The sequence below is a fragment of the Harpia harpyja genome, chromosome Z (assembly GCF_026419915.1).
Source record: "Harpia harpyja isolate bHarHar1 chromosome Z, bHarHar1 primary haplotype, whole genome shotgun sequence".
Lineage (NCBI taxonomy): Eukaryota > Metazoa > Chordata > Aves > Accipitriformes > Accipitridae > Harpia > Harpia harpyja.
In genome coordinates, this window is record NC_068969.1 from 104,122,936 (window position 1) to 104,141,487 (window position 18,552).

The 18,552-nt window shown below is 41.8% G+C and overlaps 1 protein-coding gene across 5 annotated transcripts in view; it reads right to left on the reverse strand.

The window, feature by feature from the left end:
• RAI14 (retinoic acid induced 14) overlaps positions 1-18,552 on the reverse strand; it is an 89,746-nt gene that overhangs the window by 26,059 nt on the left and 45,135 nt on the right. For all 5 annotated transcript variants that reach the window (XM_052777097.1, XM_052777101.1, XM_052777100.1 and 2 more), the window contains one exon: positions 12,313-12,443. In XM_052777097.1, the coding sequence (XP_052633057.1) occupies positions 12,313-12,443 (131 nt within the window). The remainder of the gene's footprint in view (positions 1-12,312; positions 12,444-18,552) is intronic.

The following is an 18,552-nucleotide window of genomic DNA, read 5'->3' on the forward strand; positions in this document are numbered from 1 at the left end:
GGGGTTTGTTTTTTTTAAAACAAATAAAAGCCATAACTTCGCACTGCACCCATTTCATCTCCTCCTAAGAGCAAAATGTAGTAAATGTAGCTTTTCATTAAATGCTGGCAGTCCGTGTCATGATCCTGTCACACGCATGCATGCAGCCACAAGAGTGCAAAAATCCGCTTAGGAAAAACAGTTACAGGAAATACATTTTGTTTTCAAGCCAGAGTTGGCACCATTACAAACTGAGAAAATTAAGTATTCTGAGTTTTAAGACATTCAATCACTGAGTTGCTAACTAACACCTTCTGGAGTGCAGACAGGTTAAGATTTTAAGAAGTTGACATAGGCAGGTATGGATTTACTAGGAGCTGTGGGAGATTTTTTCCCTCTCTCCCCCTTAGCACCACCCACTGCAAAGTGAAGTGATGCACACAGCCTGTGTTCTCCTATCTTCTATTTAAACATGAGATGGCATTTGCCTTCCCCCAATACACACAAAACCCTCTGGCAAAAACCCTACATGACACTTCTGCGTTAGCATATATTCTGGAACAGCTTTCAAAAAAACCAAAAAAACCCCCCCAAACCACCACAAAAAACCAACTCCCCCCTGCCAAACCCCCAAACCAAACAAAAAAAAAAACAACACAGATTTCATATAAAGTTTCCAGCTTTGCCTCATAGCATAAAAAGTCTTGTTTCAATCATACACACCTCAAGGTACAGGACATTAATAAAAGGCAAGCCTGCTGAAAGGCTGTTTTCTTAATAGGAAAAAAGCAATTGCATCATGTAACACAGGAGCTGGCAAGCTACAGACTCCTGATTTTAGCCTTCAAACTCAGCAGAAATATCCACCCAGCTGCTCTTCAGAGAGATTTCTGGGATCCCCAAAAGCTTTATATTTTTCATTTTCAGGTTGTGTTCCAGCAGTTCCATTTTCATACACAGTTTTCTTTGGCAAAGTCTATTACCACATTAACACAAACTCCCACTTCAAGGCTGAAACATACAGACTTTTCTTCCATGTACCATTAATTGTAAACATAAATGGTCACAAGTTAGATTTATCATATGAAGTTTCCTGCAGAGTGTCCATTTTTAAAGTCCCTCAACAACTAACATCAGCAAATTGCAACAGAGATTCTGCCAAGGGTGAGCTTCAGGGCACTCCTAGGTGTTGACAGAAAGTCTGAAGTTTTGAAATACTACTTTTATTTCTGGTGTTGCAGGGTAGGAAAACAGACAAAGTACAACAAACAATGAAGTCTCAGAAAGCTTAAAAAGCCTAGAAATGAGAGCAGTGTCACCTGTGCCTCTAAAACCAAGTTCAGAGGCATGAACGAAGGCAGAAGAGTAGGGAAGATTCCTTCTGGTAGTTTCTTTAAAAACACATCCCACATGTAAAGCCCAAAGGGGTGCACAGTTAGCTTCTCAAGCTTCTGGCAATACATCTTTTTAGCATAGGGTGAAATCCCTGAGGATGCCAGGGATGTGCCCAGATCAACATATCTTCCTTGCTGACTTAGGTAAAACCAGCTAGCCACCTGCTATGGTTTCTTGCAAGGCCAGAATAGAGTCCAAAGTTAAAATTAAGCCCAGCAAATGAGAGCTATGACTAGCGCCTCCCTTGACCTTCATCCTGCAACACAACCCACTTGGTGTTGCTGCTATGGGCCAGCAAATGCCAATAACCACCTTAGTACATGAAAAGTCATGAAATTAGAGCAAGGAAATCCCAAACCATGTTAGCGTAACAAGAGGCCAGGAAAAGGCTGAAAAGGCTGAGAAAAACAGAGTAAAAGTTAATCTAAAGAAAACATTTTTGTTGCATGAAAATCCAGCAAGGCTTAAGAACTGCATATAGTGCTCCAAGAACCAAAGAGCATGGATATCCTTATGCGACATGAGGGACATTGATAAAGGATAGCTCAGGGTTATGTGCTGTGTTTGAAGTTTCTGTGCCTTTTACACTTACAATACTTCCAATCTCTTCAGATTTGAAGCAAACAGAACTATTTGGATTTTTTTAATTAAACTGTATAAAGTGAACTTCTCTTAATTCATAGGGGAATTGCAAACCAAGTGCAATAATACATACTTACAGTAATTAATCTACTAGTAACACATTCTTCAGAGACCACTGGTTAAGATGACCTCTTAACATTTGTTTTTATAAACTCTTTAAATGATTATGGTAATATATTTTTATTTTGCATTTCAGAATAACTACACTACTAAAGCGTTTAAGATTCCACATTTCTGAAGAGGAGTAGGGACTGGAACACAGACACGTACAGGAAAAGGCAGCTTCAGAGCTTTCCTACATTTTCCAGTTAGTACTTTCCCAACACAGCATGCACCTGTAAAGCAGGTGCCAGAGAATGCAGAGTGATATCTAAGTCCAATACATAAGCAGCCACCAGCATAGTCTATTGCCTGAGACCTCATTTTGAAGCTAGAAAAATGAAATAAATCCAACATTTGCACATTGCTCTGTTTTGGCTGTCTGTTGTTCCCTTTCCCTTCATAGATTAGAGTACATTTTTAAGCCAGTAGCAGCCAGTTGGTGTAATTAAAATCTACACATACAGCTTATTTGGTTGCATAAGTCTTTGAAAAATGTGTAGAACAACTGCAGCCCATTATGTAGATAAAAATAAAAAAAAAACCTGCAGCCTTAGCCCTGTCCCCTCCAGTCTTAGAGAGCCTGGTTCTGTCCGACCCAGGGGAGGCACACTTCCCTCCTGTTCACCTGCCAGCTCAGGTAAAATGAGTGCAAGGAGCAGCCACAGCATTGCTCATGCAGAAGTGGGGTGCTGGGTTCTGCCTCCACGTGAGCCAAGCTGCAGCTGTTTCAAGCCAGGCATACAAAAACTTCCAATCATCCAGGCTACGCTCTGATCCAAGCAACTGACAAACTTCTTGAAACCTGGCCAGGTCTGGTAAAATCTGGGTATTTGGCAACTCTGCAAATGGAACTGCTTTACAGAGAATTCCAGCGGCTGCCTGATGCTACATTACAGGTTTGGTCAATACTACCTGTGAGCAGGAGTGGAACATGCAGCTCACAGGCTATCCAAACACATGTCTTACAGGAGTCCTTCAGAAGATGACTTGCTTTCTTCTGAAATGACAGCCCTACTAATAGATAATGAAATGCAATAGTTCATTAAGAATAGCCATCCTATCAGCCCATGTGAAAAAACAAGTATAAAACAGAAGGCGCAAGCTGACTCCTAGAAGAAATTACAGAGTGATTGTTTCCTCTTTGAACTCCAGCTATCATTTGCAAGAAGTCCTGTGCATGTAAGATGCAAAACCTGTTGGGATGTTTCTCAACGCTCAAAGAACTTTCTATGAAATAGGGAGTTTGCTCTTTAAGTAAGTGGAATTTGTTTGTTTTACAACATAGGAAATCACTAAAGAGAGAAAGTAAAAAGCTTCCCTTTTCAGAAGTGAAGTTTAGGATCTTCGTAATTGAAATCAAACTAAAGAGCATTAATTTCTGTCTCTTCAGAAGATGGCCTCTTCACTTTTTTTTTTTAAACATGAAGGCATAAAAACACTAAAATGTCTTATAAAAAATTGCTTCAAAAATGCATGCTAGAACCTGAATGCTGTTGATTTCAAGTCCTGTCAAAAGTATAGCTAAGAACTAAAACTTAGATCATGATGTCTCCAAGTCTAAGTGATGGGTCATGTACTCAAAACCATCAGAAATGGTCTACACAGTTTCAGTCAAGAGCCAGCAACAAACCACTAACATGAATTCCACTCCATGGATCTCATTTAAAAGTCTGCATAATTGTGAATACAGTAATGTTTGTATGAAATGTGGAACTTTTCATGTATTGCCAAATTATAAAATCAAAGTTAAGTATTGCTCCTCCATTATGGAGATAAGAGCATTTCCTCTCACTATACATTAACAATTGGCTCATACTGAATGTAAGAGAAAGTTAATTAGCCCAATTTAGTATCCTGGCAGAGGACGGCTTCACCCAACCATGCCCAGATGTTTCATTAACATTTTTAAGTGTTAGTCTAAAGTAAAAAGCAATTTTTTCAGGAAACTTAATATCAACACCTTAATTGAATTATATTAATAACAATGCTGCAGGGGAGAGGGGGAACAAAAAAGAACAATCAGGATTTGAACCTGAAAAGAACTTCAGGAAGGTTTTGGAGAGGCAAAAGCTTTTACACCCAAGCCTCCCATGGAAACAAACTTCACAAGAAATTTTGGAATAAGAACCAGATTTCTGCCATCTTTTGGCTAGAGATAAAAGGTGAAGATCACTGTGGTCTTCCTTATTTTGTCCATGCTCTGAAACCTAGACATTATTGTGACAATCTGGACCATCATAAATTAAATATTGTGATAAAAGTAAATTAAAAAATATTTTATGTCAGGGATCATATCAGGTCACTGGAACACCAATGAAATCCACTCCTGGAGAAGTGACAATCCTCAGGCACTACACCGTTCTTGCAGCTCCTACCCCGGTACAATTTTCAGAAGACAGTATGCTAGTATGCTTTTTTACTTAAATGTTTAGGCGATTTTAAGAGATGATACAGACTCTGTACAAAAGAAACATCTTCTAAAGCATGGTGTTAGACTGAGGACCCCCAATACGTGCACAAGAAAATAATGTAGAAACTGCCTGAATTTCAGAGGTCTCCTAGAGGATTTATAGGAATTTCTAATCAAGAAAGGGAGGATAATACAATTCTTCTTCCATTTCACAGGCACTGAGCTGACCTGACTCACTCATGGGGGACTTCAACTTTCCAGACGGCTGCTGGAAATACAACACAGCAGAGAGTAAACAATCTAGGAGGTTCCTGGAGTGTGTGGAAGATAACTTCCTGACACAGCTGGTAGGTGAGCCAACCAGGGGAGGAGCCTCTCTAGACCTACTGTTTACAAACAGGGAAGGACTGGTGGGAGGTGTGATGGTCGGAGGCCATCTTGGGCTTAGCAACCATGAAGTGATAGAATTCTCAATTCTTGGTGAGGCAAGGAAGGGGGTTAGCAAAACCACCACTATGGACTTCCGGAGGGCAAACTTTGGCCTCTTCAAGGCACTGGTTGAGAGAGTCCCTTGGGAAACAGTCCTGAAGGGCAAAGAGGTCCAGGAAGGATGGACATTCTTTAAAAAGGAAATCTTAATGGCTCAGGACCAGGCTATTCCCATGTGCCGCAAGTCAAACCGCCAAGGAAAAAGACCAGCCTGGCTAAACAGGGAGCTTTTGCTAGAAGTCAAGAAAAAAAGGAGAGTTTATCATCTCTGGAAGAAAGGGCGGGCAACTTGGGAGGAGTACAGGGATCTTGTTAGATCATACAGAGAGGAAATTAGAAAGGCAATAGCTCAGCTAGAAATCAATCTGGCCGCTGTTGTAAGAGACAACAAAAAATGTTTTTACAAATATGTTAACAATAAAAAGAGAGTCAAGGAGAATATCTATCCTTTAAAGGGTACAGAAAGGAACGTTGCCACCAGAGATGAGGAAAAGGCTGAGGTACTTAATGCCTTCTTTGCCTCAGTCTTTAACAGGGAGACCAGTTATCCTCAGGGTACTCAGCCCCCTGAGCTGGAAGGCGAGGATGAAGAGCAGAATATAATCCCCCTTAATCCAGGACGAAATAGTTAGTGACCTACTACACCATCTGGACACTCACAAATCTATGGGACCCAATGGGATCCATTCAAGAGTACTGAGGGAACTAGCAGAGGTGCTTGCCAAGCCACTCTCCATCATCTATCAGCGATCCTGGTCAACAGGGGAGGTCCCAGAGGACTGGAGGCTTGCCAACGTGACACCCATTTACAAGAAGGGTCGGAGGGAAGATCCGGGGAACTACGGGCCTGTCAGCCTGACCTCGGTACCGGAGAAGATTATGGAACGGTTTGTCTTGAGAGCACTCACATGGCAAGTCCAGGACAAGCAGGGGATCAGGCCCAGACAGCATGGGTTTACGAAAGGCAGGTCCTGCTTGACCAACCTGATCTCCTTCTATGACCAGGTGACCCGCCTAGTGGATGAGGGGAAGGCTGTTGGTGTTACCTTCCTTGACTTCAGCAAGGCCTTTGACACTGTCTCTCACAGCATACTCCTTGAGAAGCTGGTGTCTCATGGCTTGGACAAGCGTACTCTTCTCTGGGTGAAAAGCTGGCTGGATGGACGAGCCCAGAGGGTTGTGGTGAATGGGGTGAAATCCAGTTGGCGGCGGGTCACACGTGGTGTTCCCCAGGGCTCGGTGTTGGGCCCTGTTCTGTTTAATATCTTCATCAATGATTTGGATGAGGGGATCAAGTGCACCCTCAGCAAGTTTGCAGATGACACCAAGTTGGGAGGGAGTGTTGATCTGCTTGAGGGTAGGGAGGCTCTACAGAGGGATCTGGACAGGCTGGATCGATGGGCCGAGGCCAACTGTATGAGGTTCAACAAGGCCAAGTGCCAGGTCCTGCACTTGGGTCACAACAACTTCATGCAGCGCTACAGGCTTGGGGAAGAGTGGCTGGAAAGCTGCCCGGCAGAGAAAGACCTGGGGGTGCTGGTTGACAGCCGGCTGAATATGAGCCAGCAGTGTGCCCAGGTGGCCAAGAAGGCCAACAGCATCCTGGCCTGCATCAGAAACAGTGTGGCCAGCAGGAGCAGGGAGGTGGTTGTTCCCCTCTGCTTGGCACTGGTGAGGCCGCAGCTCGAGTACCGTGTTCAGTTTTGGGCCCCTCACTATGGGAGAGACATTGAGGTGCTGGAATGTGTCCAGAGAAGGGCAACCAAGCTGGTGAGGGGTCTGGAGCACAAGTCTTGTGAGGAGCAGCTGAGGGAGCTGGGGCTGTTTAGTCTGGAGAAAAGGAGGCTGAGGGGAGACCTTATCGCTCTCTTCAACTGCCTGAAAGGGGGTTGTAGTGAGGTGGGTGCTGGTCTCTTCTGTCAGGTGGCTGGAGATAGGATGAGAGGAAATGGCCACAAGTTGCGGCAGGGGAGGTTTAGGTTGGGTATCAGGAAAAATTTCTTTACTGAGAGGGCTGTCAGACATTGGAACAGGCTGCCCAGGGAAGTGGTTGATTCACCATCCCTGGAGGTATTCAAAAAGCGTGTAGACAAGGTACTCCAGAACATTGTTTAGTGGGCATGGATGATGGTTGGACTCAATGATCTTAAAGGTCTTTTCCAGCCTAAATGATTCTATGATTCTATGACTTCTCCAGTTTTGAAGATCAGCTGTCTAAACAATTTTCTATGGTTTTCTTTCTCAACTAGAACAGTATAACGACTGTACTAAGTCTGTATTCTTCCAATAGGTTCCTTTAAGATAAATATTATTATGTACAAGGAAAGACTCTCTCTCAAAGGTAATTAAAACCTGATTTACTTTTTGAATCCTGATGTCCTTCATGCCATTCGCCCCACCTCCTTATACAATAAGATCCGAAAGAAAGAAAAGAAAAATGAATACTATGTACATGATAAAGGATTTGGGGTTGGAACATGCTCCAAATTTTATTTTCAGTTCAGCCTCCGAGGCATGAACATTCTGGTTCAAATGAAAATATGTCATTTCTACTAACTGCTATTGACAATAGTTTTGTGAAACAATCCTTAAAGACTGCATTTGTGGAGGTTTCTGAAGCTTTTTTGTACCATTGTCAGACTAATTTTATTAAACAACAGCTGATTCAATTGCAGTTAAAAAAATTTACAGAGACTATTGTTTCACTTAATAGCCATAAGCATTTAATTCTAGTTCAGTACCCTGCAGAAACATGCAAACATGACAATAATGGAATGGCACACAGACAAAGTAACTTTAGGACAAAGAAGTGCTGCCATCTATACATTGTGAATACTTTCCAAAATTCTCCCCTACCCTGCACTCCAATAACAGCAGCAGCTTCTTTAAATAACAGCCCATTTGAACACTTGGTCTTGTGGAAAGTGCAGTACATGAATGAATCCTATCCCCTCCTGAAAAGGCTCTCTTTGAAAACCCTTTTTTGTTAGTTTAAGTGGGATTTAAATTATCAAATTCCAAACTGGAAAGCACTGTTTTGTTGTTTAAGGAAGCTGGACAAAAAAACCCTATCTGGCAGAATAAGACTACAATGGCAGAGTCAGATTTCCAGATAGGTTCTATTACAAGTGCGCTTGGCAATAGTCTCTGCTATGTAAGTGGGAGCAACAATGGGGCTGTGTCAACTTATGCCAAAGGTGGATTTGCTCCATGGCCTTAAAATTGATTTATTGTTTATAGAAAAGACTGAGTAAGAGGCAGGGTGGTGGTGTGGAAAGTCAGGCAAGTCTTAAAAAACTCATTTCATTACTCTGACAATATTTTTTTAATACTTTTTTTTTAAGAGGTACTGCTGGAGAGTTAAACTGCCTGATGAAAATCTGCAAATATTACCTCTAAGAAATTTACTAGTACCTAGACCTCATTAATTTAAGCATATCTATTCTATTGCATGTGGGCAAGCCACAAAGAAAAGGACCTATAGGACAGAGGCAAAGAGGACACAGGTGAGATTTAGGTGGTTATGTCCAAAACTGAGCCAGAGGTGGAGCACGTCGTAGCAGGACCAGTGGAATGATGCACACAGTACTAAACAAGACAAACAGAGAAAATCCTGGGTTCTGCTCTCTGTTCCTCTCAGTTCAAGCATTTCATATTAAGCAGCCATTTGATTATAAACCAAATCCTTTTAAGTACCCCTTTAAGCATGAAAAATTAGAGTCCTCTCTACCTTCTGTTTAAAATAACATACTATATTACTATACTTCAAATAAAGATCTGGGCAGTATCGAGAATTCTGTTTGTAGGGTTATTAACAGAGTGGAAAAGAAAAGATCTTAAAAGAAACATGTCACACCTTAAGGGAACAGACAATGACAGACTTAACAAACCTGTACTGCAACAGTCAATTGCTTCTCCTTTTTTGCTTTCAAGCACATTCCAAAGTCTTTAATCACACTATGCACATTGTTATATAATTGAATCCATCACATTCTTCTGGTTAGTCACCTTCAGCTTAATTATGTAAACAAATGCATCAATATGTACTGACAGGGATCAATAGACCAGTCATCCAAACTGCTCCCTTCCCACACGGCACTGCAGACCACTTTCTAAAAAGCAACCAGTGAAATCTGAGGACAAGGGTGGCCAGTTGTCCCCAAAAGACCTCTCCAGATGCACCTCCTCAGCATGAGTCTCTCGCGTGTTACAGATTAGGTAGCTGACAAACTAGTACCATGCTTCTGTGGGACACTAACAGACCTCAGTGCTGGGCTGCAGCAGGGTCTATGCCTCTTAGCAGAGCTTCTGAGATAGGGCAAACCAGCTATGTTAGGCACCCAGAATCACTGTGCAGGAATGAAGCCCTAGCATCACACTGCAAACATAGGAGAAACAAGCCTACCCATACAGAAATTATGGCTGTACTTCATTCTGCACACACTAAAAAAACACTCTGAAGTGGGGAAAATGAAAACAAGACACTGCCCATTATTAATAAGCTATACTGGAGAACTTTTCTGGGTCATGATACTCGTTGGTAGACATGTCTTTCCAGATCAGTATCATTGTTTCTATACCTGACAGTCTCTATCTTTCAAAACTGAGACAGAAATAACCTGAGCAGATCTGGTAAGTTTCCCAAAGCATTAGAAACAGAATGAGAGTTGACACACTGTATTTCTGTACCACAGCAATACTATTTTTCTTTGTTTTCTCTCAAGCTTTCTTTTAAACCACCAGACGGAAATAACTAAAAAAGTAAACGACAATTAAATCAGCATACGGAACAAGAACAAGCAGAGATCTTCATAGCATTAATTCACATTTGTGCCAAGCAATTGAAAGAAGTATTTGTATCTGCATTATTAGTAACAGCATCATTAATATAAATATATGGTCATCAACTTCTTTGTAGCTGCAAATAAAGAGGTAAAAAGGGGAATTTTGTAGTGTATCCCTGTAAAGCTGAAAATCGTTGCGCCAGATCCCTAGTTACAACAACTCTGTTTCTTAGTTAAGAGTCTTGTACATAACGGTTGATAATTTCAGTCTTTGTTGGTTCCCTAGAAAGATTCATAGTATCAAATTATATATGAAACTTGCTAACTAGGTGTTACACTGGATACAGCACAGCTTAAGAATCTAGCTCTGAAGTTACGTTGACTGTAAAAACATGAGATGCTAAACATAGCTGTAATTCACAAGATTCAATGGAAGTCATGCTTTGATTGTGTTCAAAAGAAAAACACGTGCATGCAACTTTTAAAAATAAAAAACATATTAAAGTGTGGAGAAAGCCCACTTGAAGTAATTAGAGGACTTGGACTTCTGCAGTAAGAAGTTGCAGGTCATTATGAGTCACTGCCATCATTCAGTTTCCTCAGATGCAGAACAGAAAATAGGGTAGATGTAGGAAACTGAAACAGACCAAGCAAGAAGCAGAGCGTGACTCAATAAATCTAACCCAGAGGCAATTCATTAGAACTCATTATTTGGTATAAACTGCCTTGTGCTGCCTCTCCCAAGACTAGAAACAGTCTTCTTTTCTCCCCATTGTTTTGGGTTTGTGTGGCAGGGTTTTTTGGTAGCGGGGGAGGGGCTCCAGGGGTGGCTCCTGTGAGAAGCTGCCAGAAGCTTCCCCAGCTGTGAGCTGGACCCACCTCTGGCCAAGTCCAAGCCCATCAGTGACAGTGGTAGCGCCTCTGAGATAACATATTTAAGAAAGGGAACCTGCAGCAGAGGAGGAGATTGGAATGTGAGAGGAAGTCCTCTGCAGATACCGAGGTCAGTGAAGCAGGAGGGGAAGAGGTGCGCCGGAGGAGGTTGATGCCCCTGCAGCCTGTGGTGAGACAAGACAGCAGGCTGTCCCCCCTCAGCCCGTGGAGGGGAGCTGGGGAGCAGATGCCCACCTGCAGCCCAGGGAGGAGCCCACACCATATCTGGTGGAAGCCCCCGAAGATGGCTGTGACTCCACGAGAAAGCCCGCACTGGAGCAGTCTGTGCCTGAAGGACTGCAGCCCGTGGAAAGGACCCACGCTGGGGCAGCTCGTGAAGGACTGCAGCCCGTGGGAAGGACCCATGTTAGAGAAAATCGTGGAGGACTGTCTCCCATGGGAGGGACCCCATGGTGGAGCAGGGGATGAGTGAGGAGTCGTCCCCCTGAGGAGGAGGGAGCAGCAGAGACAACATGTGATGAACTGACCCCAACCCCCATCCCCTGTTCCTCTGTGCTGCTGGAGGGAGGAGGTAGAGAGAACGGGGAGTGGAGTTGAGGCGGGAAGGAGGGAGGGGTGGGGGGAAGGTGTTCTAAGGTTTGGTTTTACTTCTTAATATCCTTGTTTTGATTTGATTTGTAGTAAATTGATTTTGTTTCTTCCCCAAGTTGAGCCTGTCTTTTGCCCATGACCATAAGTGTTGAGTGATCCCTCCCAGTCTTTGTCTCGACCCACGAGCCTTTCTTTATATTTTCTCCTCATCCCACTGTGGCCAGGGTGGGGGGAGGAGTGAGCAAGCAGCTTCATGGTGCTTTGTTACCAGCTGGGTTTAAACCACAACACCCATCTATCCAGAACTTCATGAAGGCTTTGGTTCTGTCACAGGACGCCTATTTCTCATTTATCTATTTAATCATCTTTCTATGCCGAAAGAAAATAAGTTTAAAGGACGGCAATCTCTTGGCTGTAATTTTCTTGCTGGAATCTTTTATCTTCCACAATTTAGAATGTTCGCAGAACAACAGGAAGAATAGAAGAGAATACTATATACGAAATAAATAGAGACTGCAAAAGGAATCTCGTTCACACAACTTTCACTGCTAAACTTCAATCAAAGCAACGAACAGTTGCATGAATCATTAGCATCTGCAGGATTTTAAATTCAGTCACCACAGTTTCAGTTCAAACTAATACATTAGAAGGAAAATTTATCTTAATTTCTATGTCATTAAACTAATATCCATGAGAAAAAATAGCCCCAAAGATTAATGCCTTTTGGAGTGTGCAATCTGCAGTGTGCCATGAAATTCCCGAGTCCCAAAATACCCTGTCCTAAAATGACCCCAATCTACCCAGCAATCCAGCTTCAAGTTACCTCAATGGGTTTGTGATTCCGAAATAGCATTTTAAATGTAGAATTGCAAATACAGACTACCAGAAAGGAGCTTTCCAGAATGTATTGTGCTTCAGATGAAAAAGAAAACTTCATTTTCAGGATGGTGTCTGGTTCTTAATTCATGTAAGTGGCATACATATCCAAGGCTGGTTTTGCCCCACCCTTCTGTTTAAATCACTTACGCAGTTTTGCCCTCACTATCTTGTTTGGTGGCACTGGCTCCCTTTTTACCCAGCAATGAAGCCACTTTCTCAGGATCACCATTCTCCACCGCCTGCAGCAGCCGATCATCGTTCTTATTCCACTCATTGGTCTGGAGTAAAAGAAAAAGAAGGGAGAAATATCATTAGTACCAGCACTGTGCCCAGGCTCTGCTGAATGATCCTGCACACATTTATCACCATTGAAAGCTGAAACAAAAGCCCAATCCAACGAAACGGCACAGAGAAAGCCACATAAAAGTAATTTGCAAGCTGCGTAGCACAGGTTCCCAAGGCCTTAATGGCTCAAGCCAAGGCCTAAGCAATCACTGGAGATGACCTGTAACATAAAAACTCTGTAGAAGAGTAGTGCAGGAAGAAAATCCATTTGTTCTTACTGTATTAAAAAGTTCTCCTTTGTTTGCCTAGTCCTGGTTCCTATTTTGGAGCTGCACTGGCCCCATTGGACCTTCATCACATATATCATGTGGATGAGCAATGAGATGCCTCAGCTGATTCACACCCCACCCTAACAACACAGGCCAGCCAAAACTTTCCATATTTAAGGTTTCTCCCAGCTCATACTCTGTAGAGAGTAACAGGTTAAGAGACTGCCCTTTGCAGACTGTAACTAGCTTTACTAGCTTTTATCCCCCACATTTGTCTTTAGAACAAATGAATCAACCACTCAGATTGATTGCACATCCCTAGTGCTGCTGAAAGAAAAGATGACCACCCTTCATTTAAATCTTTCCAAACTTAATCTACTAACTCTTTTTGCTCCTTCTCATCAGCTGAATCAGGGAAAGGACACTACTTCCTAACGTGATGATTCTCCCTTCCCCTCTGAACTCTCAGGACATGGCCTATTTCCTCTACCAGACCTCCAAGCTGGATCTAGCAAGATACTAAGAAAACAGAGGACAGTTAACCTTCTGTATCCCATGTGATCACAGCAAAACAAGTGAAAGTTGCATCCATGCCTTCTAGTCTGGACTGACAACAGGGTTCAGTTTTCAGGAAGAGCTATCTGGTGCAATTAAAAGCTGCATTTGGATTAGTGTTAGCACCCTGCTACACTCAGGAGAGTTATCTTCAACAGACTATGGCTTTCTCTTTGACATCAGTCAGCTCATCTCCAACACGACTGCCTATTCATTAGCACTTGATTTCTGCACAACTTTTGGAATGACTAAATTCACATTAATATGCTCCTTGAGAAATGCTCAACTTAAAAACCCCACTTTGTCCTGACGCTCTACACAGCCTTTTTTTGCCCTCAGCTGAACAAAAAATTTGATGTTTCTCTGTCTGGACTTGTGAGGAAAAGTGTACAAGGTGCACACTGACATGAACTAACTCCACAGGCTGTGCACACCCTGAAAACCAGAACAGGAAGAAAGTGTTCCAGGTTACTAGTTATTTAAAAACCAAATCAAAAAAACATTAGGGAGAGTGCAGTCTGAGTAGGAGAGCAGACAGGAGTTGAAAGACCACCACCTGGAACCAAGAGTAGGAATGGCAGCTCTGTCAAAGGAAGATAAAAGAGAAATTGCAGCCTGTTATGGCAGTGGTATGACTGGTAAGTAAATGCACGTCAAGCAGGTTATATTCTTTATTCTTACAGCACTGGAATAAACCTCTGTAGACTCTAGAGCATTAATTACATCAGCAAAACAAATTGTTTCCCCTAGCAGTATTTAGACTCCATGACAATGAGCGGCCAGCCAAGCAGCAGGCTCCACCTAAAATGAAACTCGATGCATAGTCTTCCTTTGGGGAATTTCATGCTTTAAAAGGGGCCTGTTATTAAAAGCAGATGTTAAAAAAATCTATCTTACTTGTAAATAAAATCCTTTAAAGTTAACATTGTTTGCTTGACAGCATATTACACCTTTTGTCTTGGAGTTTGTCCTGTTTCTGTGTTTTTTATTATTAAGTCATATAAGATATTTAAATATAGGATATTTGATGAATCGCCCTTACGCACAAATCACCCAGATGACTGTAAAGCATTGGTAGCACCTAACTCCTGCACTTTTTGTTGTTGTTGTTTTATTTTTGTTTTAAATCTTGGAAAAGAAGGAAGGATATGGCAGGTAACACACACACTCCCACGTCTAACCAAATACTAAACCATACTTTGAAAAAGAAATACAACACCTAACTTAAGATTTTCTCATAACCTGAAATAACCAGTTTACTTCTGAAACATGAAACAGAATAAGCTACAGGAAAATGTTAAGATTAAGGCCTGCTAAAAATCCTTGGCAGAACAGCCTTCAGAAGAACATTCAGCCTTTTAGTACAAAAATGGCCACATCTTCAAGAAGCAGTTCCACGAGTATTCCTCCAGCTATTAAACTGAAACATTATTGACATAATCCAATATCCAGTGTTCTGGAATAAGCAAGCAATTACATTAATGCCAACTCCCAAATTCAAGAAAGAACTGAGATCAAGAGTCAATTTCCCCTTTGAGAAGCTGCTGTGATAACTATATCCCTGTCTATAATTACACTATCATTAACATCCCAGACCCAAGAGAAACTAACACAGCTGGGTCCCAAATTACCCCTCAGTATTTATCTAGTGTGGAAGCTGAACCTAGGAGATATATAAATATTGAATGGGGAAGCCTGGAGTGCTCTGAAAGTGATTCTGGTGTTGCAGAATGATGCCATGCTCACGGTAACAGTAAAACATTTTATGACATATGGTATTAATCTCTTACAAGAACAGAGCCTTTAAGTCACCTTTACTGTAGTTTTCAACCATACCCTTTTTGGTAACAAAAAATACACACACAGAGAGAAACACAATTTAAAAAAGATTTAATGATGCATCATTTAAAAGTTGCTTCTTACTTATCTGTACAGCTAAATAGATTCCCTCATATTTAAGAACTAAACAGAACCGAACTTGGACAAAGCATTAAGTAACACAGTCTTTCACAGGGACGCTGAAAACACTCAGTTCTGTCAGATTCATCTCAGTGTCAAGGAAAGGCTATCAGTGTACATTTCCCTATTTTTCACACAAAGCTGGTAATTCTTTTTCCTGCTTAGAGGAAAGTGGTAGAGGCTGAAGGCTAGGATAGGAAGATCTGTATTTGGTAGTCATGTTAGAACCCTGCTTTCAGTTCTATATTTAATTAGTGTCTCTTCTTCTAAGTGCTATGACTCAGAGTTGTTAAAGGAATTAGTAATTTCAGAGACTGCCACATACGTAATTTGCTTACATTAGTTCTTCCAGTTGCATGTTTTCAGATTTCCTTACTGATGCTATGACATCTTTAACACTACTGTACCAGCAATTTTGTTTTGCTCCTGGAAAACAACAGGATACACACAGTTTCCCTTCATCATTGTGCAGCAGTTATGCTCATTTATACACTAAAATGGCTGTGTTCTGCATAAGATGGTTAAAAGCCATCATGCTGTACTGCCCATATAAAAGTTACGCATCTTTTCATTAAAGTAATAAAGATTCCATTCCAGGGCATCAATAAACGTGTCATCATTATAGATGAAATGTCAATTTTATATTCAAGCTCTCTCAAAATTATGCACATTTAACCATAATGCAAGTTATATATATCTATTTACAGACCTCATTTTATTTTCAAAATGAAATAAGGGATAAATCTGTCCACACAGAAGAAACAACTATGCAGGCATGAACTGTTGCTCAAGTATTCCTCTGATAGGATTGAACTGGGTTTTTCTTCCCCACTGTGTTCAAAAGAGCAGCATTGCACAATGCATTCCAGAAGTTAAAGGTACAGCTAATAAAATAAATGCCATGTAATGGACTCTCAAAAACATCCATTCCAATAGGGAATTGTAGGCCTGCTATTCATTCTCTTCAGGAAAAAAAAAATCTAGAAGCAAAGAGAATACCTATGATACCCAGAAAGAATCTGTACCCAGGACTTGGCAAGCAAGGAGGAGGCATTTAAGTCAGCAGGGCTCTCACAGTGCCTCATGTAATCAAAAATTGTACAGCCACTGCTGCCCAGAGCAGATCAGAAAATACAGATCGCTGAACAGAGGCAGTGACTGTTGCGTTACATACAATTTCTGAATCTCTTGTAATATTAGCCTGGTTTTGACCCCACAAGTCACACTTATCAAGTATCCACCAAAGACTTGGCAGGTAACTTCTGCTGGGATGATGCAAAACACGGGTACTCCCAGCTATGGTTAATACTGTTCAGTGTAAAAGCCACCTCAAACTGCCATTTATCATGCAGCACCAGCATTTGTTTCTCCTAGAAAACATGCACGCAAGAGATGCTCTCTTCTGCCAAGAGTACTTGAAAGACTGAGGTGGCCAGCATAATTGGAGACCTTAACTTCAGAAACCTGCTGCATCAAGCTTCTTCCACTGCAGCCCCACAAACCATCCGATTCCACTCATCCAGGCTGCCCAAGCATTTCTGTAAGCCCCCTTCTTCAGCTGCCCACTGCCACATCCTGCTGCCTCTAAGATACAGGGGCACTCTCACCTTGCTTTTACCTACACCCATTGACTCAACTTTCACATTTCATCCAAGTAGCACAGCACCATCCACCAAATAGCCCTTGGGAAGTTTCAGTCCTGTCACTACCACTCTTTCAGGTAGTATAAATTAATGTTTCCTTTTATGTCAGAGATGCCTAGACATGTAACACTGCCATGTAGGCACATCAAACTGAAGGTTAACAGAGTAGCAGTAGGGTCTTCAGGAAAATCTCCAGTATAGCACCAGAGCAACAAAAACATAAGACTCGTACAGCTAAGCAGATACTTTTCATCAGCAGTAAAGCTAAGGTTTGGGGTTTTTTTGCTTGTTTTGTGTTAAGTGCTACAAATATACAAGTTAGCCAACTGAGTAGTACAGCATGACACACAGTGCTATACATATAGCATGCAAATGAAAAAACTGAGTGGCTCTGTATAAAACACGCATTCAATGAATTTGGAAGAACCTGATCCTGGAAAGACTGCACATGTGGGGCTTCCTTCTCCCTCCCTTTCCCCGGCCACCCCCCCGCCCCCCTCCTATAGGCCACATGCCAAGCAGTTATCAACAGCCTTCCTTCAAACAATTAACATTCTGCAGTAACAATGGTTTGTGAACACATGCACAACTCAGCTGATGAAACACACATTTCAGCTTCATCTAACAGAACCGGTACTCCACTCAGTACTTCTTCAGGCTGGGGGGGGCGTTGGTTGGTTTGGATTTTTTTAAACATTTGTATACTGTTCAGTTTAGGTAGTGGTAATTGGCATTATGTATGAAGAGACGAAGTAAAAGTGATCAAATCTCAAGAAGTGCAAGTTTTTGGATAAAACAAGAAATTTTCAGTCATGCCTAAAAATAGTCAATCTTTTCCTATTAACAATAGTATAATCATGCAGGGGATCAGACAATCCATCATCCCTAATAAATCCTAGCTGCAACAATCACCTGCCATGCTGAAGCAAGGAAACAAATACAGCACAGTGACACTTGAAAGGATGGTAAGCCAAAATCCAAACATCAGGTGGCTTAGCAGAGCTGGGTTGAAATTTCTGACTGAAATTTAACATCCCTCTCACACATGCTCTTTAGTCTTAATTTTCATTTTTCAGATAGGAAACGGTGCTGTATGGCCTCACTCAGAAGCATCTCTCTGGTAACAGTTAAGTGTTTTCCATATTTAAACATTTAGGAACCTGAGAAAGAAGTTTGCAGGAAAGAGCTAGCCATGCTTAGGATGGAAAGCCACTCCTGCACAGGGCACTGTCTGGTCAAGGTTAATGGAGTGAAGCAGAGGGCAGGAGAGAACTGATTGATTTGATTAACACCATCAGTTTATGATTAGTGATTAAAAAAGGCACAATACTCAAGCCAAATGCAGCGTGCTCACACCACCTTCAATGATCACCATCGAGATAGGCTGAACTCTCCAAAACTGCAGCTCCATCAGCCAGACACACCCTTTGGTGGCGGCTACTGACAGTAATTGTACTGACAGTTGCCGACCATGTGTCTCCTCTAAGCTTCCTCTGTGCATAGGTTATTTCCTCTGCAAACCTAGAGATAATTCTACAGTTGCAAGATACTAATAAAGTAGTTATCATACTCCTGGGGCTGAAACTGCTCAGTAAAAATCCTTCATCATTGGGATCATACAGTGTGTTGACAAGCTGACAGATTGTTCTGAGTCCAAAGAGGAACCTTCATATCAA